This window comes from Vigna unguiculata, chromosome 10 (genome assembly GCF_004118075.2).
Source record: "Vigna unguiculata cultivar IT97K-499-35 chromosome 10, ASM411807v1, whole genome shotgun sequence".
In the NCBI taxonomy this organism is placed as follows: domain Eukaryota; kingdom Viridiplantae; phylum Streptophyta; class Magnoliopsida; order Fabales; family Fabaceae; genus Vigna; species Vigna unguiculata.
This window is the reverse complement of record NC_040288.1, coordinates 176470-199133: the sequence shown is the minus strand read 5'-3', so window position 1 is coordinate 199133 and position 22664 is coordinate 176470. Positions and strand designations below refer to the sequence as shown.

At 30.9% G+C, this 22664-nt stretch overlaps 2 protein-coding genes across 2 annotated transcripts; both read left to right on the top strand.

Annotated features, from left to right (window-relative positions):
- The first annotated feature begins 94 nt into the window (after positions 1–94).
- LOC114166178 lies at positions 95–4818 on the top strand. Its single transcript, XM_028050861.1, has 5 exons — positions 95–221; positions 324–351; positions 3010–3277; positions 3345–3466; positions 4546–4818. Exons 3-5 carry the CDS (start codon positions 3016–3018, stop codon positions 4699–4701), a joined length of 540 nt encoding a protein of 179 aa, XP_027906662.1. The 5' UTR covers positions 95–221; positions 324–351; positions 3010–3015; the 3' UTR covers positions 4702–4818.
- Positions 4819–8988: 4170 nt separating this feature from the next.
- Positions 8989–13233, top strand: LOC114166981 (acid phosphatase 1-like). Its single transcript, XM_028051870.1, has 3 exons — positions 8989–9641; positions 10302–10514; positions 12817–13233. Exons 1-3 carry the CDS (start codon positions 9247–9249, stop codon positions 12992–12994), a joined length of 786 nt encoding a protein of 261 aa, XP_027907671.1. The 5' UTR covers positions 8989–9246; the 3' UTR covers positions 12995–13233.
- Positions 13234–22664: the final 9431 nt, after the last annotated feature.

The window sequence follows — 22664 nt, the reverse complement described above, 5'->3', positions numbered from 1 at the left end:
ATTATATTTTAAAAATATTTATTAACTATAAATTTATCATTTGGACCAATTTCGAAAATATTTTTCTCAAAGAAATTGAAGTGAATAGATTCTGCAGTTCTAAGTTAAACAGAACAATAAAAATAAAAAAAGGAAGGCGAAACAAAGGGTCCTTTTACCTAGACACAACAACTTGTATTCAATTCTCTTGTTCTTCCATCTTCTTCGCATTAGCATTCACAGTTATAATTTCTCTGTTACTCATTTTCTTCTTCAATATCACTCTGTTTTTTTTTTTCCTTTTTTGCTTTAACCATTTCGTCAAATTGATTATTGCATTGCAGCTGCCTGATTCGCCACCCTAAACACCAGGTAAATTCCTTTCATCAGCGATTTTGATTTCACTTTACTATTGTAGGATGACTTCTCCCATTCGGTACCGATTCCACCTTCCGTTGCTTTCACTACCTCTTTTAACACTTTTTGTTTGCTCTCCAGATGATTATTTGGTTGCTCATAAACTGTTTGATTAAATGCCGGATTGATGGACTGCTTCAATGTAGTTGTTTTCTGCTCACGGTTTCCGGGTCTCTAGATTTTTTAGATATTTTCCAGTTGTTTGGTGCTATAATGTCAGTGCACTGTTGTTAATTGTTCACTTGTTCCTCTGGTCATTATTACTCGTTAACTGTGTTCTGTTTTCTGATAAGTCCTTTTAACGCATATGCAACTTATTTTTTATTTTGTTGTTATTCTTTCTCCATTTTTTTACATCAGCATGTGTGTTTTTATTTATAAGTAGTACCCAGTTATTGTGAAAGCTGAAAATCTAACTTTTTGGTTCTTTTATTAACTCAAGCAAATGGGAAAAATCATCTCACAGAGCTATTCGTTTATGCACTATCCCAGTTTTATCTGAAGCTGTGTGTACCTGAATCTCTGTTTTGCACCCATGAAAGTTGAAGACATTTTCCATATTATTTGACTTTTGTTGAACAATTCTAAGAGTTAAACAAATTTGATCCATGCACATATTTTCGAGAGAGGAAATGTTTCTGTTATTTGGTATTGTTGTCTGCGATAGATAAAATGTAAAGGAAATTTTTGAAATTATGATTATGTGGTGTGAAATTGTTTCATGGTCATCGACTCATGCAGATGTTCTGAGCAGCATTTTCATGGACACTCTCAATTGCGCTGAATTTTTAATGATATTTATTGATCCATATAGCTTTTTTTCCTTTCTATTTAACTTGAATATTGATGAATTTGGGAGAAAACTGTCAGAGTTCTCTTTAGAGATGTCAAAATGAGTTTCAACCCGTGAGCCAACCCGGTTCACCACGGGTTCGAGCCGGGTTGGGTTGAGAAAAATTCAACTTTTTCAAAAGTGGGTTGAACTCAACCCGGCTCACTTAACCCACGGGTTAAACAGGCTCGAGCCGGGTTGAAGGTGAGTTGGTCCACTTAACCCACCAATTTTTTTTACAATTTTTTTTTTAATTTTTTTTAATTTTTTTTAAATTTTTTTAAATTTTTTTAATAATTATTTACTACTCCTATTATATTTGTTCACAATTTTATATTTTTAAATGCTAGAATGTTGGTTAATTATTTTTGGATAGTTTGAATGTTTAATTAATTTGATTGTCAAGTTATATATATGTTGATACTTTAATTTTTAACTATAATCTTTATAGTAAATTACTCAAGTAACCGTCTTACAAACAATTTTTTTCTAAATTAGCATGAAAAAAATGTATAGTTTTTTTATTTATATTTTGTTGAATAGTATGACAGAAAATTTGTAATATTAGCCATGCTTTCTTAGACTAATGAATACTTTTTTGGAAATAATTTTTCATATATTGGTGGTGAGCATGATCAAAACATTGGTTCTTGATTTTACTATGATTGTCATCTCATGGGTTACTTAAAAATTTATTTAAATATTTGAATACTAAAAAAAAAAATTAGGTGGGTTGGTGAGCCAACCCACTTAACCCACCAACCCGTGGTGGATTGAGCCGGGTTACAAAATTTCTGGCTCACCAGAAAGTGAGCCGGGTTGGGTCACTTTGACATGTCTAGTTCTCTTTATTGTTTTTGGTGCACAATTTTCTTAGTGTAACTTCTTCTTTTTCTGCCATGGTTGCTATAATGTGGTGTACAATCTTCCTCTAGGAAATGGGACTAGTGGTTATATATGATATTCTGTTTCACTCAATCTTTTATTTTTAGGGTATGTTGTTGTGATAGTTGAAGGTGCTTCTAGTTGTGCTAAGGGAAACGTAAGGTTTTACAATAATCATCCAGGGAATACGTTTATGAATTGATCTTAGAAAGTGGATCTAGACCTAATTCAACCTTAAAAACTAACTTATAAGGTGAGATTTGTATCCATTTATATCTTATAATTTATACATATCTCTAGTCAATATGAGATCTCCAACACACTCTCTCACGCCAAAGTTTTTATATCTTGAGCATGGGACTAGATATTTGTAAGTGGTCTGATAATGATTGACACGATAGACCCAACAAATCTTATTAGGATATACTATGATATCATCTTAGAAAAGTGAATTTTGGCCTAACTTAACCTAGTAAAACTAATTTGTCAGGTGAAATTTGCATCCAGTTATGTATTGTAATTTGACTATATATGAATTGATATGAATATCCAACAGTAAACTTATGATAGCATTGTAATTATTCTAATTTGGTCTTATATAGTTTTGGTGCAACATTATATTTTGATTGCCCTATCAAATTATCATGTTTAGTGCGGAAATTTGGAATTCTTGTATTTGTGTTGTTTACTATCCTGTAAAATTTCGTACTAAAATTATGAGCATAGCTGGCAAAGATCTTCTTTTCCCCAATTATGATTGCAGTCTGCATCTCTGATAGATGCTCACTATCTGGTGCTTCCTGTGGATATATTTATTTGAAGTGTTTATTATTAAGAAGAAAAGTACATGGGTTTCTTTGCTCTGCACATGAATTAATCCTTTCTATTAAATGCAGAGAGAAATGGGAATTGCAGGAGTCCTAAGGAACATTGTTCGCCCTCTGTCACTTGCATCATCAAGAACCTTGACTTCTCGAATGCCCACCAATGTTTCGATGACATCGTTTTGTCCTGTTTCTCCATCTCCCTGTAAACCTCCCCAGTGGATTCTTCCCCTCTGGAATCACTTCCATAGCTTGACAGACAGCTTGACAGACACTCGCTTCCCAAAGAGACGACCCTCTGATAAATCTCGTCGAAAGAGGGCCAGCCTGAGACCGTCTGGTGTGTGCATTTTTGTGCTTTTGAGTTTGAATTTGACTTGAATTTTGAGACAATTTATGTGGTTCAGGACCTTATGCTTGGGTTCAATATACACCTGGCCAACCCATACTTCCAAATAAGCCGAATGAGGGGAGTGTCAAAAGGAGAAATGAGAAGAAACGCATGAGGCAGCGCCGTGCCTTTATATTGGTGCGCTCTCCCCTTACTCTGTGCAAATTGAACTTTGGGGACTTCATGAATGTTGAGTGTGCTTTTTGTTTACATTTGAAGAAAATGACAACTCTTTTCTAAATGTAATAATGCTTTGAAAAGAGGGAGGGGGACGGGCAATTGGAAATGAAAATGGATAGGAAAATTCATGGTACTTGCTGATTGTGTTAGAAATTTGTTATTTTGAATTAGTTTCATTTCATGTTGTGGGAGTCATCTTGTTTAATGGTGAAGAGGGTAAACCTAGTTGGATAAAGCTACTTGTTTGTTGTTGAGAGTCATCTTATTTAATGGTTAGAACTTCGTGAATGTGTATAATATTGTTAGGTGAGTGAGTTTTAAACAATTATGGGAGATATACAGGATCTAGTCATTTGTCACAAGCTATAACAAGTCCATGTGAATCCACTAACTCTTGGCCCTTGAAATTACTAACTCTTGGCCCTTGAAATTACTAACTCTTAGCCCTTGAGAGCATGTCTTTTTTTTTTTTTTTTTATTCATGGACATCACATTTATTTTTAACTATATCCCTTTAGTTCTTTTGAGAATTCCATTTTGTCATTTAATCGTGTAAGCTTCATGAACATGGGATATGAAAGGTACTATTATATTTTGCTAGAGTAGATGGTGTGCAAGTCTTAAGTACAACTATATTTGGTGGTAAGTTTATTTGCTATAGAATGTCAAACGAGTTCCATAGAAAAAACTATAGCCATAATCACCATTTAGAAATTCAAATTTTGTAAATGAGGTGAACTTTTGTCTATATTTAACTGTATTAGACCACTATGTGCTTATTCATTGAAAATAACTGGAATATATTCGGATTCTTTGGCAAATAATTGACTATCAAGTGTGAATCAAAGGTCTATTGTGTATCCACTTCAAAATTTGTTAACGCGATTAAGGAGGTTAGAGCGATTTTTTTTAGAACTTACCAAAATACCGATGTTTGAATTGATTTTTTGTTTTGTAAACTAGAAGTTTCTCTAGGTATGCTATCAGTCCAAATATTTGTATTGGGATAAATGTTGAATGTGAACTCTTGCATACAGGCGGAGAGGAAGAAAAGGAAAGCTCAGCTGCAAGAGGCTAATCGGAAGAAAAATATTGAGAGGGTAGAGCGTAAAATGGCTGCAGTTGCAAGGGAAAGGGAGTGGGCAGAAAGACTGGCCGAGTTGCAGCGACTTGAGGCACAGAAGACAATCTAATGGAATTTTTTAGGACCTATCTGCAGTTGGTAACACTGGTTGTGCACTCTATACACTATTTCTATATTTTCAATATGTTCAGAAACATGAAAGTCTGAATCCCCCCATTTTGTTGTTGAGAGTAAGGCTATAAAACGCTGACACTTTTCTATTGAAACAATAATGAAAAAAATAAAAAAATAAAAGAAACTTGGTATGGGTAGATCAGTGTGCACATGCTAATAAATCTAACAGTCTACAACATTAGGGTGGAAATATGAGTTAGGAAGAATGATGAGAAGGAGCGAGGAAAGTAGAACTGGTTTTGGTGTGATCCAAAGGAAGGTGAAGGGAAGGGGAGGGGTTATCCAGAATCTATTATCCATTTTGGCATATACCTGGACCAAGTCTCTCCTCGTGATTTCATTTAGGTGTGCTCAGACCACCACCATAAAAGATTGTAAGGAATACAGAAAAATATTTAGACCGAATATTCAAAAGAAAGGAATAGAAAGAGATTTTTAGTACCAAGGTTGAAATTGTTTAGATGTAGGGAAAGAAAGTAGAAAAAGAAAAGTAAGAAAAAAAATTCATAGATGCATTTAATATCTGTATGAAACTAAATTCCATCAGCCTCTTACACTGTAGCAGCTTTACATTTTCAAAATTGGAATAGAATAATTTGAAGAATAATCCATTGCTATAATTATTGAAAATAATAAAAAATTAACTTACTAATATCCAGAAATCAAACTTTTTGCTTTCTTGTGGATTGGATATGAGAACTTTTCTTTTTTTAACAATCAATTCTTTTTCTTCACAGGAAAACTAAAACATGAATTTTATAATTAATGATAACGTGTACGATCAATTGTAGACCAACAATTGTTGTTATTATTATTATTATTATAACCAATAATTGACTAATTATTGTGAGTCATGAGCTTAATGTTGTTTATCTCTGCCCATCTTAGTTTTCTATTTTAGTGCCTCATTTTCTTAGGGATTTGTGTTTCTATTTTATTATTATTTTAAAGTTTAAGATAAGATTAATTGGTTTTTTTCTCATTTATACTATTACTAGTTAATATATATATATATATATATATATATATATATATATATAAAGAAAGGAAATCTAATAAATATTTTATTAAAGTGTTTATTTATTACATTTATTTCTTTATCCATAGGAACCATAAACACATCTAAAAAAAGATTATAGTAATTGATTATTAATGGATGATTGTTTTTAAGATTTTTTTTTCATAACTAAAGTCTGATATTTATCATACTATCTTCGTTAAGAGGACGCACTTCCAACATAATCACTTATGTTAATATGAATAATTATTTTAATTGATTTTTTGAGATAATACTACCAATTTATCAAATTTGCCATCATTATTAGAGACTAAACTTTTAAAATTATGTTCTCATTAATCATGGGTGCAAAACGCAAATACTTGTAATATTTAATAGACACAAAAGAACGAAAAGAAATTTAAAATTATATAGACTATAAAATGTCTTATAAAAAAAGACTAATATGATTAGTCTTATAAAATATGGGTCAACTAAAGCAATGTAATTAAGTGATTAATTTTTAGTTTTAAGCGAGTATTATATTCCTATAAGTTAATTTATTTAAAAGAAAAGAAAGGAAAGGGATAAAGATAGAAGGATTGGGAGAAGTGGAAAAATAGAAGTATAGTCTTGTCTTCAAAAGTTAGGTACTCTCCATTATTATAATGAAAGTTAAGCAATTTCTTCTTTTCATTTTCTTCAAAACAATACTTGAGTGGAAAGATTAAGAAAGGTAAAAGATTAATAGTTATGCATTAGAAGAAACAATTTATGTTAGTTAAGTTTTGCTTTAAAAATATGTTGTGTATTATAATAGAAACAAACTCAATCATTGAGATTTACTTTTTCAAAAAAGTTTATTTTACCTTATATATGAGTTGATTTAAACAAAAACTCATGAAAAGGTCCGTGCAAATAAACTCGTTGATTTAAAATTTGCCACAAAAAATTTACCATACTATTTGCCAAATTAGTAACTTTTTCCCCCCACAAATCTACCAAATCTATTATTTCATCTAAACTTAAGCTAGGTGAATTAATTTTATACAAAATTTATATATACCAAATTAGTAATAAATTTATTATTTTAGCTTATTACTTCACTTAAATTAATTTTTTAAAATAAAATTTGAACTGTTTTCCTTTTTATTTGATTTTAATGGAATGGTCTTCTAATCCACACTTAGGCCAGGATGAACAGTACATTTTTTCCGTTTCTCTATACTTAGTTAGAAATACAGTTTTTATTGAATAATTTTATAAAATATAGTGTTTTGAAAGAAAAAAAAAGAAAAAGAAAAATATTTTTTCACTAATTATTTAAATAAACGAGAAAGAGAATATTAATTAATAAATAAACTATATGTAGTTTTTTTATAATACTAATAAATTTTACTAAAACATATGTTTTAATTTTAATATTTCTCTGTTACATAAAACTTTACTTGAAAAAAAAAGTAATTAAAAAAATGTCTTGTTTTACCTTCTTTTTTCTTCCTATCTAAAAAAAATAAAAAAGAAGCATATTTATCTCGTGTCTTCCTTCTCCGACCAAAATTTTATATCATATATATTTGTTTGTAGTATTTGTCACGAAAAGCATATATTTTTTGATGAAATTGGTTCTTCTTTTTTTTCTTTTTTTAAATATCTAATATCTATATCTATGTGTGTGACCGCTAACTCATATTTTGCATTTTGACCAAGTCCAATGCCAAAAATTCTTATATATAATAATTTTTTTTAGAACTACTGTGTAATTAAATGTCATGAATCTGTCGTAAACAAAGGAAATTTTATTGAAAATATATTAATTAAAAGTTAATTTGGTATGGCATAGAAGATACTATTTTAATCCTTAAATTAATTAGTATTGATTAATTTACTTTTACCTTACAATCTTAAGAACCAAAAACAATGCTTATTTTAATAGTTAAGTTGATCAATAATGATAATTTATAATACATAAATAAATAAATGAAATGAAAGGTGACACAATTAGATGTATAATTTTTCATTGTACATATTGATAAGTAAATAATATTCATTGTTAGTTAAATTATAATATACAAGTTTATAAGTTATTAATAATATAAATATAAGAAAAGCATAAAGTCGAGTCTTGGCAATGAGAAAAATAAAGCAATAATATATTCCATGAGGATAAAGCAATAATATATTCCATGAAGATAAGATAAACTTCTTCACACACATAATACTAATAGCAAAAATTCTACGGACAAAATTAAGGGATGATTTTAAGAGAGATCAAAGTACATTTTATCTTTATCTTCATTGAATGTGTAATTTTTAACACATTTCTCGAATGTAAAACTAAATAATAAATTAAATAACAATATAAAAATATGATTGATGTGATAAATTTAATAAATAACAAAAAAGTAAATTTTGAATAGTTATAAGACTATTATTTTTTTATTCGGATGTGGGTCTTAAAAACTTATACATTCACAATTTATTTATTTTTTATTTTAGTTAACTTGACTGACTTAAGAAGACCATAATTTAATTTGTTTGTTTAAAGAGAAAAATGTTAAACCGTCATCATATTTAACTGGAAAAAGGTTGTCTTTCATGTTTAAAAAATACACGTAATTCCATACGGAAAAAACACTCACGCCACACGAATAAAAACAATTCACAATATAATATAATTTAGTCGGCAGCTACATGACGCAATCAAAATGTCTTAAAACTTGTTAATCAATAAAGTTTATTAAATTTCCTACCAAATATTTTCACGTAATACTGTAATTAAAAACAAAAAAATCCATATTATTATATGCGTCATAGGGTGACAAGAACTAAAAGATGACATTGCACGTGATATGTATTTTTCTTATATATTAATATTCAAACTTTGTCTATTTATCTTTAATATATATTTGTATCATTGACATTCCCCCAATGGTCCAAAAAGAAATGTTTATTTAAACTGTGTGCTCTTAATTCGAAATTAGTTTCATTTTTCAGAAAACTTGTCTATAAAAAGGAAGATTGTCCCCTTTTATTTATGGTATAGGTTTAATATATCTCTTTCACATCCAAGTGATCGATTTGATAATAATATAATAAACATACTATTTTATTTTTGATTAATTATATTCACAAAAAATATAGTTTGTAAAAGAAAGAATTGAAATGGAAATTTGGATTTTAAAGGAAAAGTAATTAGAATAATATGAGAAGGTGTGATGAAAGAGCATGAAAATATAAGGATAAAGGTAAAAACAAATGATTGTTGCTGTGGAAAGAGAGAAGGGAAACAGAAAGTGGTTTTCGTTCCCATTTCCATGAACTTTCGATGAGGGACCCATCAGCTTTGTGATTAAAAGACACAGTCTTATCCCTCAAAATCCAACGCTCTTCTTCTTCTTCTTCTTCCTCATGCCAACCAATCAAAACATCGGTTTCCTCGAAACACTAATCCATCATTAACCACGTAGCAAGTGAAGAACGATGATGTCGAAGATAAGAATTCTGCAAGCAATAGTTGCAGGACTAACGTACTTGTTGGCGTTGTTAACGAAAGTGGTGGTGAGCCAAAAGGGTCGTCCACATCAGCAGAAGAGTGCGGAGGAGGAGGAGAACGAGAGGTTTGGCCTGAGTTGGAGGGTGGCGGTGGAAGCAAACAATGTGTGTCCATGGCGGACGGTGCCACCTCGGTGCTACCACCACCTTCAGAACTACATGTGTGCAGGACAGTACGAGCGTGACCTAAACCTCGTCGTCGAACACATCCTCATCTATGCCTCTCAGATTCAACTTTCCTCTGACGGCATGGATGCTTGGATTCTTGATGTTGATGACACTTGCATCTCCAACGTTTCTTACTACAAAGCCAAGCGATTTGGGTACGTAACCCACTTTCTTTGCTTCTTCCATTCACACACTAACTAGTTCTGAGAGGTTTAAATAATTTTTTGGTACCACCAAAATTTGTAATTAATCTCTCTTTAAAATTTTTGACCAATTTAATTTTTCATATTTAAAAATGCATGAATTTAGACCTTTTAACCAAATTTTGTTTGATTTGACGTTTCAAGCGCATTTCATAATGTTTGACACATTTTTGCTTTAATGTTAACTCAAATATTATCATAAGATGTATTTAAAATATCAAATAAACTTAACAAAATTTGATAGAAAAAACTAAATCTACACATTTCTAAAAATGAAGGACTAAATTGGTATAAAGTTTTGAAGATGGACTAATTCCAAATTCACTGAATCTTGAGGACTAAAAATATATTTAACCTTTTTTGAGATAATATTAGCACTGAAATGTGTCAAATGGTAAACGATCGAAACTTTAATCTCAAACGTCATTTAACACGTCAAAATAATTTGATATAATCGGATTAGAAGAACCGTATGTACTATTTTTTAAATTTGAGAATATCAAAGTTTGAAAAACAAACAAATTTTAATAACATCGCAGAGACTAAAAACATATTTAACCGGATAATTAATACTGATTAATTATGTCGACAAATGATGAATAAAACTTGCAGGTGTGAGCCATTTGACTCGACCATATTCAAGGCATGGATTATGAAGGGAATGTGCCCGGCAAATCCTGCAGTGAGATTATTGTTTAACACCTTGAAAGAGAGAGGCTTCAAACTGTTCCTGCTAACTGGAAGAGACCAAGCAACTCTCTCTGCAATCACCACTCACAACTTGCACACCCAAGGCTTCGTTGGCTATCAACGTCTCATTCTCAGGTATTTCTTACACAAAAACCTTCTTTCATTATTAACCTCTTCGATCCACATCTCAAAATTTATATATATATTTCACTGTCATGGACTCCTATGCTTGCTAGAAGAGCATCTATACGAAACAATTTGACACGCTTCTTCTAACTCATTTATGGAAAACAAACAAAATACTGATATAGCTAGCTACCACGTTATAACTATAATTTATTCCATGCAATTTGTTTATGATGACATGATGCATGTGTGTGTTAATCTAATAATAATAATAATAACTCATAAATGTCTCAGTCCTATGAATATTTTTTATGAAACTCGTGACAGAAAACACCGTTTTCCAATTATTTAATGGGAGAAGACAGAGAGAGGATAAAAGATATGGCGTAATTGATGGTGTGACGAGGATTCCAATTATTTGTTGACCTTTGCGTAACTTCCTAGAAACACTCCTCTCTTCCTTTCCGGTCAAACTTTCTTCCTCCAATAATACTCCACCACATGCATGCTGTTTCCACTTCATCATTTTACTCTTTCTAATACAACATCAACACTTTCATTAACAAAAATGTCTATTCCTAGACTTACTCAACAACTAGGTCGGCGATGTCTGCGGCTAATTAATTACATTCACAATATTTTGGTTTGGTCTCACCAATGAATCACACATGTCTTTGTTCATGGCATGGTGCATGCATATCAGGTCGGCAACTACTAAAACGGGTAGAGTTAGGTGCCAAGATGTAATATGAAAAAAATCGGAGATTTTTAATCAACTAAACGATTTTATAGTATTTAGAAATCTTACAAGACCATTTTGTGAAAAACATGTCATTTTGTTCACCGTAGAGGAGGGTTGGAGACATGTCTGGTGTGGTGTTTGACAAAGTCCATTGTTGAAAGCATTGGAATCTGGCTGTTTTGTGTTATTTACAGCTAGTGATGCATGACACTACATTCAATAACGCACTATTGTGTGAGAAAGAAAAAAGGACATGGAAAATGTGCAGAGACATTGATGGTGCATTTCTGAGTCCATTTTTTCCACTGCCATTGGATTCTTTTCATATTCCAACTTATTGCCACCTTCCACATGAATTTCACAATCATATCACATCATGAAACCAGCACTTAACCACATAAAATGAAAAATATTAATTCCACAGGTGGTTTTTATTTGGTGAACCATGAATGAATGTGTGTGATGACACCAAAAATATTATATCAAAGTGCATGTAATGTCATGCCATTAGGAAGGAAAATAGCACATTAAAATTAATATCTGTGTTTTGAGTGCTTCTGTAATGTCCACCCACTGATTCATTTAAAAGGTTATTTACTAGAATCATTATGATTTAAGGTGCACTTAATTGTTTACTGAAAAACTATATTATGTTTTTTTTTTCATTTAAAAAAAAGAAGACAGGCATATGTTATATATCTTTCAACGATCGAAACCTCTGTTATGTGTGTTATGTGGGTGTCAAATACCCGGTCTAAGTGACCATGTGCTTAAAGGTGTTTGATAATTTTCAAAAAGAGAGTGAAAAGCTAATTGCATAAACTGTGTTTGCACGTCAACTGAACATCTAATCACTGTTTCGTTAGTAAAATAAAACTAAAGAAGAGAAAATACGAGCACTGATATTTGAAAATGTTTTTTCTGCAGACACATATTTACTATTAGTATTTTATTAATGAAGAAAATTGAATCAGAAACTTTTTTTTTAAACTAAGTTTATAGTATTAGCAGAAGACTTGAACTCGTAACCTATATATTAACAGTGGTAGCTGTGGTTGTAGTCAACGGATTTGATGGTGTGATATGGATGAAGAAAAAAAGGGCAAAAGACTTGGTCAGATGACACTTTTTTTCTCCGTATTGTCCTGGTCAACGTCCGTGCAGGCAAAATCCATAAAGAAAGCTTCCTCTTTATTTACTTTTCGTCTTGGTGTGCTGCAAGATACACCCAAGAACAAACAAACGACACAGATATCCACCACCACTTTTGGTGGACTTTGTCCTCGTCAATGGAAAACTCTTGCTCAACCTCCTCTTAATATTTAATCATTAGTCAATCAAGACTTTTAACAAAATCACTTGCTAAACTGCGCAAATGGTGATTTGTAACAGTGAAATAAGACTTATAAACCATAACTTTTTTATGAGCTTTTAGAGGGAAGGTTTACTCGAGAAACCTGAGTCCAATCATATAAGAGATTGATATTATTCTTAACCTAAAATGATCAGGAGTCGAATCACTATTCTAAATCTAAAAGAAAATGAGTTTATGAGTTTTGGTTTGTGCAGGAGTCCTGAATACAAAGGGCAAGGTGCAGTGAAATACAAGTCAGCAATTCGGAAGGAGATAGAAAGAGAAGGGTACAGAATATGGGGAAATGTTGGAGACCAGTGGAGTGATCTTCAAGGAGAATGTTCGGGCAAACGCACTTTCAAACTCCCAAATCCCATGTATTTCATATCTTGAAATCATCCATCTGTTAAGGTTGTCTTTGCTTTGTTATTGTCACAGCTCATCAAAGAAGCTTGTGTTCTTCAATATTGAGTTTTCAAAACGAACACACGTATTTTAGTTAGTATTTTTACCTTGTACTTTCCACCTCCTACTACATTCTACCACCTTCACAACTTAGTTAATGGCTATTTTCGACTTGTACTCGAGAAACCAGTGCTTGCCCAGTTAATGGTTATGTCGTCTTATTTAAAGTGTTCATGCCTATTGTCAAAGCAACTGAAGTTAATCGGTAACAATAACATAAAGGACGAGAAAAAGTGATTATAAAACACTATAAATATATAAATATGACAAGAGCGTAAATATTAAATTATTCTTAATTAACATGTATAATATCATTTAACATCTTCTTTGAATTCGTAATGCGAAACATCAAGAAAATGAAAATGTTTAATAGGATGAGATTTTGTAAATGAATCAACAACAAGCATAGTTAAAAATAATGCAGTGACTCTATGTTAAAAATGGAAGTGAAATGAGAATCAATTTCAGTAAGTTTCATATGTTTATAATAAAAGACTTAATTTACGAGCAATTTGAATGTCACTCTTATTGTCATATTACATAAGAGTTATTTCTTAAAGAAACCAACGTAACCCAACTATCTTAATAATATTGGTTAGAAGAACATTAACCAATATCTTATTTCTCAAACCGATAATAAAGTCTATCGGTATTATAAGAAAATGTTTTATTAATAATTAATTTTAGTGAATAAAAGTTGTTAATAAATATAGTGATCAATTATAATTTTTTTTTATAACAATGATTATTTTAGTAACCAATAATTTTTTAATTTGTAAATTTGTATCTAAATTAGTCATTATAGGGATTAACAACTTTTTGTCATTAAAATTGATTATTAATGGGACATTTTCTTGTACGACATTGTATAAATGTCTTTGTGTCATGTGTTTGTCCTTTTCAATCTATTAAAATATTTTTAATAGGTTAAAAGGCTTGCTGCATATAGTTCTGATATGAATGTATTCAATTAGTTGAATTGTTATACAATCAACTGAATTTTACTTAAGTCAAGTGAAATTAATAGATTGTATGGACAAATCAACCTGTTGAATTCACTTATGATCATATTAGCTTAATTTTCAAAGAGTAGAGTACCACTTGAGATTTTCTAAGCGCGAAAATAGTGAAACGAATTTGGAAAACTCTTTCTTTGGATTACATAGTGTGCAACTCGTGATTGAAGATCTTTGGATATTGGAGCAAAGTTTTGCTTATGTTGAAGCATTGAAGAACGCATTTTGGTTAGCTAGGGAGAGCCACCACTCAGGTTTAGTTGTTCTTGTACTTTTGAGTGTTTCCTGGTGTGATTCTAGGTCTGCAAGTGGGATCTTGCAGTGTAGGGGTTAATTTTCTTATGGGATTCAAGAATTTTGGTGTTTTTGTTATATTCAAAAGTGTAATTTTTGAAGGATTTTGTAATTCTTTTGATATAGTGCATGATCAGGCTCAGGTTGTCTTAATAAACTAGATGTAACTCAAATATTGAGTGAACCAATATAAAAATCATTGTGTGATTCTCTCTCCATTATCTTGTTCTTCATTTAAATCTTAAAGAAACTCATTAAATCAATCTTTGCAAGGTTTACGTGTTCTCTTATATAATCTAGTGATATAACAAAGTCTGATAAATCAATTGAAATAAATATTGTATGATAAAGCATGTTGTTTGAGTGAGTTTGGTGTTTTTAGTGTTTCTGTAGAATTTTCCATAATATCAATTGGTTGATTTTATATTTCAATTTGTTAAATCATACTACATGAACAAATTAATCTGTTGTTTTTATTTTCTAATCGACTGAAATGCATGGTTTTGCAGCAATAAACTTCTGATTTATTGGTCAATTGAATTCAAATTAAAAGGGTTTTCACAAGTTTTAATTGAGCAATTTTTTAAGTACTTTGTCGATTTAACCCACTTTCTTAGTTAAGAAAGACATTTTAAACTTACATCTAATTCATTTGTATTGCAGTTATCATTTATTGCATGATTGTCACCAATTTGATGTGTCAAAAGCACTAACACCTACACTCGTAGAAACCTTCCTTGTTCTCTTTTCTTTTCTCATATTTTCCACCTTTCTAATACATCTCTTACGTACCTGCATGATGTATCATCCTTTCCAAAACTATCATTATCACCTATATGTAGTTCTTCTTCACTTTCATACAATCCTTCTTCCTCAGATTCAACACCACTGTCATCACCACTTTCCACATCCTCACATTCCAAACTAGTAGCAGCCCTTTTCTCAGCATCCCCAGCTTGAACCTCCACATCCTCACACTCCACACCAGCACCCTTTTCTCAGCAACCCCAACTTGAACCTCCACATCCTCATCATTCAAAACAATAGCCTCCACCCCCATCATCATTCACATTAGTAGCCTCCATATCGTGCTCAAACAACACTCTCCACCACCTCATCATTAACAACAACAGGCACAACCTCCACATCCTCCTGAGCACCACACTCAACACCGCTCTAGGATTGATAATTGGTATTATCATATTTTTTATTATATATTTTTTTTACCTTTTATTGGTATTTTTATTATTATGTTTTTAAATAATTAAGGGTTTATTTAATAATTTTAGAAAAAATAAGTATTTTATCTATTATTAGATAATTAAGATTTGATTAGATAATTTTAGAAAATATAAGTATTTGAACTTTTATTAGGTAATAAGATTTTGTTAGATGATTTTGGAAAAGATAAGTATTTGGATTTTTTTTTTTGTGAAATATTTTGTAGATAAGTGGAAATCTCATAAGATTTGAAGAATATATCAAAGAAATCAAAATCCCGGATGATTGAAGAATATATAAAAGACATGGGAATCTTAGAAAGTGAAAGATATATATCTCAATGATTATCAATTACAATTTATTCAAGTACTAATTTCAGGACAATCCAGTTCTGAAAAATTTATAAATAGAAGGCTTGAGATAATTAAAAAGCCATTCTTAAAATTCCTCAATTCTTCTGAAAACCTTTGGAGGCAAAGGAACATTATGGAGATTGGAACCATTCAACATTATTCTTTTTCTAGTGTTCAGAATGTATAGGAGTAACTAACTTTTTGTATTCATTAGGGTGGGACGTAATGTATCTTAACTCTTTGTGATTTCTATTATTCAATATTTCTTTTCCATATTGTTGTGTTTTATTCTCGATCTTAACTGTAAGATAATTATTGATTGCATATTTGTGGGTATCTAATCATTGGACACGATATTAGAACCTAGATTAGAATAGACAACTAATTGATTGTGCATCTAGACATAGAGTATCTCATTGATCATTCTTAACATCCAAACTTAAAGCTTAATGCGAACATTTAATAAAGAAAGGTCTAAGACATTAAGATTCTTATTAAAGTTTTAGAAATATATTGTTAGTGTTTTCATATTGATTTGATGCATGAAATTCAATCATAGTGAAGTCTTTACCACATAAGAACTTTCACCAATTTAATTGCTTTCTAGATTTTAAAATCTTTCGCACATTCAATATTTATTTTATCACTCCATATGTGTGAACATCGTTTTATATTTCTAGCAAAGACTCACATATGAAGAGATTGTGGAGAAGTAGAGAAAACTGACACGAATTTAATAAAATCTGAGTAGGGTACAACCATTTAATGGAAAATAACTCCATCTAACATGAAACAACAACCATTACAAAATGGCCAAGAGATCAAAGTACCGATTAAGAATAATTAATAAGTATCAAATTTTACAAAAACTCATAGTTAATTGTGATATTAAATGGTTTTACTTTATTTAGAGGATAAAAGTATCCATAAGTATTGTTCAACTATGTTTAATATTTGACTTTATGCACACCAATAAAAAGTTAAAAATAATAAAATAACTATATTTTAGTGTTGCTAAAAATTAAAATAGTTACACATATGAAATTTTAAATTAATAGAAAATAAATAAAAATTGTGTTAAACATCTAAAAAGTTAAAAAAACAAAAAAATAAATAAAATATGAATTAAATAATAAAATAATTATATTTTAATGTTATTAGAAAATTCAAAGAGATTTTTTTTGCAGAAATTAAAAGTCGTATCTTTCAAATGTTTCAAGTCTTTACATGTAAGGCTTGTAGCGAGAGACTCTTTGAGTGTTAGAGACATCTTTTCTTACTTTTTAGTAGAGACAAATTAGAAATTTCAAAGTGTTTATTTTGTGTAAGAGAGATATTGCTTAGAAATTTCAAAGGATATTTTTATCTTTATAAAATCTGCTATATGAATTTATAATATAATTGATTAATAAAGTTAATTATTCTAGCTTTTAATATAAAAATTATGAAATCAAGGATTACTAATTATACCTTAACGAGTACCATAAAGGCACTTGTTAGCATTCTCATAAATTCTCATAAATTATATTTAAGAAAGACTATTCATTACAAATTTAATGTGTGTGGAAAAGTTAAATTAGATTCTTTATTGAATTTTGATATTATCCTTGTACATGCCTTCAAAATATTTAGAAATACTTATTTTTATATTTTAATAAGAATTTTAATATTACTAATATTAATGTATTTTAATACTTAACAATGAATAACAGGAGTTATAAATTGGCTTAGTGGTAAGTAGGGATATCAACGGTTCTTCGTTGTTGCGTGTTAACCCTTCCTCAATTAGCTGTTGTAACGGTTAGATTCTCAATCAAATCACAAAATCAAACCGTTTTTCCCTCTCTCAGTTATAAAATCCTTCTTCCACAACCCACTATTCACTCACAAACATCCAAAATCACTTTTCCCCTTTTTCAAAACCCTAAAACCCCTTTTCTGCAAATCAATGGCAGAACGACGCAAGAAGATTCCCACTCGTCGACGAGGTGCTCAACCTTCATCCTTTGTTGATCTTCCTCCGAGAGATGCCTCCATTGATGGCTGGATCTCTAATGAAAGTAGACGTCCAGATTTTCTCACCCTTTTCAAAGAAAAACCACTACAAATGCCCAAGTTCATCAACAATGGCTGGTTCTGAAACCAAGGATTCTCCTGCCCTGATCTCTTTGAAGAACAAGGCATTCGATTCTTCACAAAAATGCAAGGTGTTTACTATCCCGATCTTGTTCGCGTTTTCAATTACAACCTCAAATTCAGGGGAAACATTGGGTATACAAAAGTCAAGGGAGTGGAGATCATTCTTGATGATGATATCTGGATCAACGTAGCACGAATTCCTCCTTCTGCTGACCGCACATCCATCTTGTCTACTCACATCGACGACTTCAATAGAATTCTTACATACCAGTCTCTTTTAAGGCAGCCTGATTTGCACATCAACAAAAAGTTATTGGCTGGCCCTCTCACAATTGAGGCAAGGTTGTTGCATTATCTCATTGTCTGGATTATGTGCCCACGTGGCACCAATCATGCTCAATCCAGTGAAGCCGACCTACTGATCATCTATTGTTTAATGATTCATATTATGATTGATTGGTCAATGTTGTTTATGGAGACCATGCTTAAGGCAAGGAAGCTTACCCAATATCCTCTTCCGTACTCTTTTCTCATATCTCGCATATGTGAGTACAAACAGGTTCCAACCGAGGGGGAACTCTGTCAAAGCACCTCACCTTCAAATGAAATCTCTGATTTTTCCCTCAAGCAAATGAAGATTGTGCAATTTGGAGGTGGATATGTTCATAGAGATGATGTTCCTAACTATGAAGATGATGAAGGAACTCCCTCCCAGATCCTGTCCCTCCTCAAACCAATGTTGGTTCTTCAAGCAATGCTGCAACAAGCTCTTCCACCTCCTTTGAAGACCATATTCTTGGCTTGAATCAAAGACTTGAAGACTTCTTCCTTATATCTACATCTCGCCATGAAGAAGTCCTTATGTCCATTGGAGAAGTCAATACTAGACTCTCCAATTTAGAAACAAAATTTGATGCATTCACTCATGATGATGACATGAGTGAAGAATTTTAGGAGATGTAGTTGTTTAATTTAATGTTATTGCTTCTTGTGTAATGACTTTCTCTTTGAAATAACAAATTCTCTATGTTATATTTGTCTAGTGTTTTCTTACTCTCTTTCATGAGCCCTTTTTTATCTTCTAATCAAAATAGGGGGAGAAAAAGTTTAAAGGGTTGTCTCACTATTTCTTTCCCATAAGTTGTTTAAATGCAGGAATTTCAGAAACTTTAAACATATATTTGATCATCATCAAAAAGAGGGGAGAATGTTGATAAAAGAAGAAGATTGATTAAAAGATTTTGATGATGATAAAGATGCTGAAGAAAACACTTGAAGATATTGAAGACAATATAGTTTATGTTTAAAGATTCTTATTGTAATATACTTAAACTTTTTCTAGTTATGTACAAAATTGTTAGAACAACACCCAGCCCGCAACTCCTTTGAGAGAAACTCATTTTTCGCAAAAATCAGTATGGTAATCGATTACCAACTTATAATAATCGATTACCAACTCAAAAAAAATCCTATTTTTCAAAACCCACTTAAGATAATCGATTACCACAAATGGTAATCGATTATCACTGACAGTTATAACTTGGCTCTTGAAAAGTGACTCGAAATAATCGATTACCATTTGGTAATCGATTACCACTGGCAGTTATAAAAATATTTGTTCAAATTTGTACATGAGATAATCGATTACCATTTTGGGTAATCGATTAACACTACAAAACTTTGTTTTCGAAAATCACTAGAATAATCGATTATCTTAAGTGGTAATTGATTATTCTTGGCAGTTTCAGTTAAACTCTTCATTTCTAACTCAGTCTGCGAAAATCTCTTTAAATAGAACTCAGTTTTCAAACTTCAAACTACCTTTTTAAGATTCAGAGTTCTTGTGCTGTGACTGCAAAGTGTTACTCTGTGAGATTCTTAAAAATAGCTTTGAAAAGCCTAGTGTGAGTGAGTGATAACTTTTTCTAAGTAAAGTTCTTAGAAGATTGAGTGTTGTGTTGTTGCTAGGAAAGCTGGTCATCCTCTGTATGATTCAGGGGGAACTTTTGTTCATCTCTTGTGGTTGTTCAAGAGAAGTGTTTTCCAATCCTTACTCTTTTATAATCTATTTTAATCTGATTATTATAGTGATTGAGTTAATCTCTTTGTTTAAGAGATAAACAACTGGACGTAGGGTCTTTTGATCTGAACTAGTATAAATATCAGTGTGCATCTTCCTCCCGTAAACGCTTTATTTATCTGCACTTGGATTTAAAGTAACTGCTATTTTAAGTTAATCAATTAAATTTTGAGAAAATTTTTTAAAACCGGTCAAGACTTATAAAAATCCAATTCACCCCCCTCTTGGTTTTTGACCCTTGTTTAGTCATTCCACTGCGCGATACCAGCTGTAGGGTACAGATAATAGCTCCCATGTACCCTACCCACTAGATAAATATTTGCCCCGTACTCGTATCCATATCCTTCGGACATCCGTTATGCCGGTACACCCCTATTTTTTTCATATCCGCGGGTATCCATCGGTATCTGTGAGTATTTACAAAATTATTTAAAAATTAAATATTTAATCATAAATTCAAATAAAATAAAATAAAATACATCATTGTCATAAATTTTAAATAAAGTTTAAACAAACTCAAGTTCATACAAGTCCAAATAATTATAAAAATAAATATAAAATGACGTTCAACACAATGGAACTTCTTTAATTAGTGCATCAACAATCTTCAATTGATTCTTGAAAAAAAAATTAAATAATAAACCTCAACTGCCACGTGCCAAGTATTCTTATTTTGATTCCATCATTTGACAAGCATACCAGAAATGTCGTTGTTTATATAGGGTTTGAAGTAGATGCCCAATTTCAAAGAAGGGAAAGAGAAGAATGTCAAGGGGTGTACTTGGAAGAAGACAACATACCAATACTTGAAGCTAGAAGAATGAAGACAGAAGACAAGACAAGTTGTGCAGCTTAGAAAAAATTAGGTCAGAATGTTTTTTACTAATATATATATATATATATATATATATATATATATATATATATATATATATATATATGAGGGTATTTTTGTGAATTAAAGTTTAGTAGGTACGAGTATCTACAGGTACGGATACTATGATACCTGTACCCACCCGGTTAACATACGGGTATAAAAAATACCCGTACCCGCAGGTAGCGAGTATCCATTTTTAATATTTGTTTCCTACCCATTGCAAATTTTATCCGTTGATACCCGCAGGTATGGATATTTTTGACATCCCTAGTAGTAAGGCTAGTTAGGAGAGTGAGAGAGATTATAGTTCTCTAAATTGGTATGAATGTGATTAATGAACTTAGACACTGAACATTAACTCTTTTTGTTTTTCTATAAATATCCTTTAACTTCTCCACTTCCAAATCAAACTAGTTTAAGAGATTTGGTATTCACTTTAATATATCATGTCTATGCTTTTGGTTCTCTCTCTCTTTGCTCTCTTAGAAGTACCAAAATCATGTATTGCTTTCGAATATTTTAGTTTTCCTCAATCATGGCCAAAAGGCTTTTGTGAGAAGAAAATTATAGATCAAGAAAAAAGAACATGTCCCCCAAAAATACCAAAGAAATTCATTATTCATGGACTATGGCCAGAACCAAATTCTATTAAAAGACCAACAAATGCGGTTAATCTTACTAAGGATGTTAGTATATCTCCTTTTGTTATGATGGTTATATATGAATTTTGATTCTTTGATACCCCGTTCTCAATATTTTTATATCTTTTCATTAAATTTTTATTATTTATTTATTATTAATTGGATGACATCACTAGTTATTATCTTGTTTTGTCACATTGTGTTTTCCTATCTTCATATTAAAAATTTTGAAATTTTTTGGTTAATAATGTTATTAATCATAAAATATCATCTTTGTCCACACGTGAAAGTAAGGAAGAAAAAATATAAATAAAAGGGTTAAATATGTTTTAGTCCCTCAAGTTTTAGTGAAATTTGGAATTAGTCTTTTCTTCAAAATTTTTGACCAATTGAATCATTCATCTTTAGAAATGTGTGGATTTAGTCCCTTTAATCAAATTTTATTAAGTTCATCTGATATTTCAAAGGCATTTCATGATAGTATTTGAATTGTTTACACCGTGTTAGATATATTTTTGCTTTAATGTTAACTCAAATATTATCGTAAAACATATTTAAAATATTAAATAAACTTAACAAAATTTGATTAAAATGACTAAATTCACGCATTTCTGAAGTTTGAGAACTAAATTAGTCTAAAATTTTAAATATGAACTAATTTCAATTTTCACTTGAAGTTAAGATATTTAACCCTAAATAAAATAACATACACGTCTCCTAATTAACAATGTATTATATTCTGATGCTTGCCTGTTTTCTGATAAAAAAAATGTATTTATTCAGGATATAAAACTCGTGGCAAAAGAACTTGCTTTGGATTGGCCAAGTTTACTTGGGAGTAATTTTTACTTTTGGTTTTGGGAGTGGTGGAATCATGGAGTATTTTCAGAGGAACAGTTCCCAAAACTGGAATATTTCAAACTGGCGATGGAAATTTATAAGCAAAACGACATGTTTGATATGCTTAAAAAGGAAAA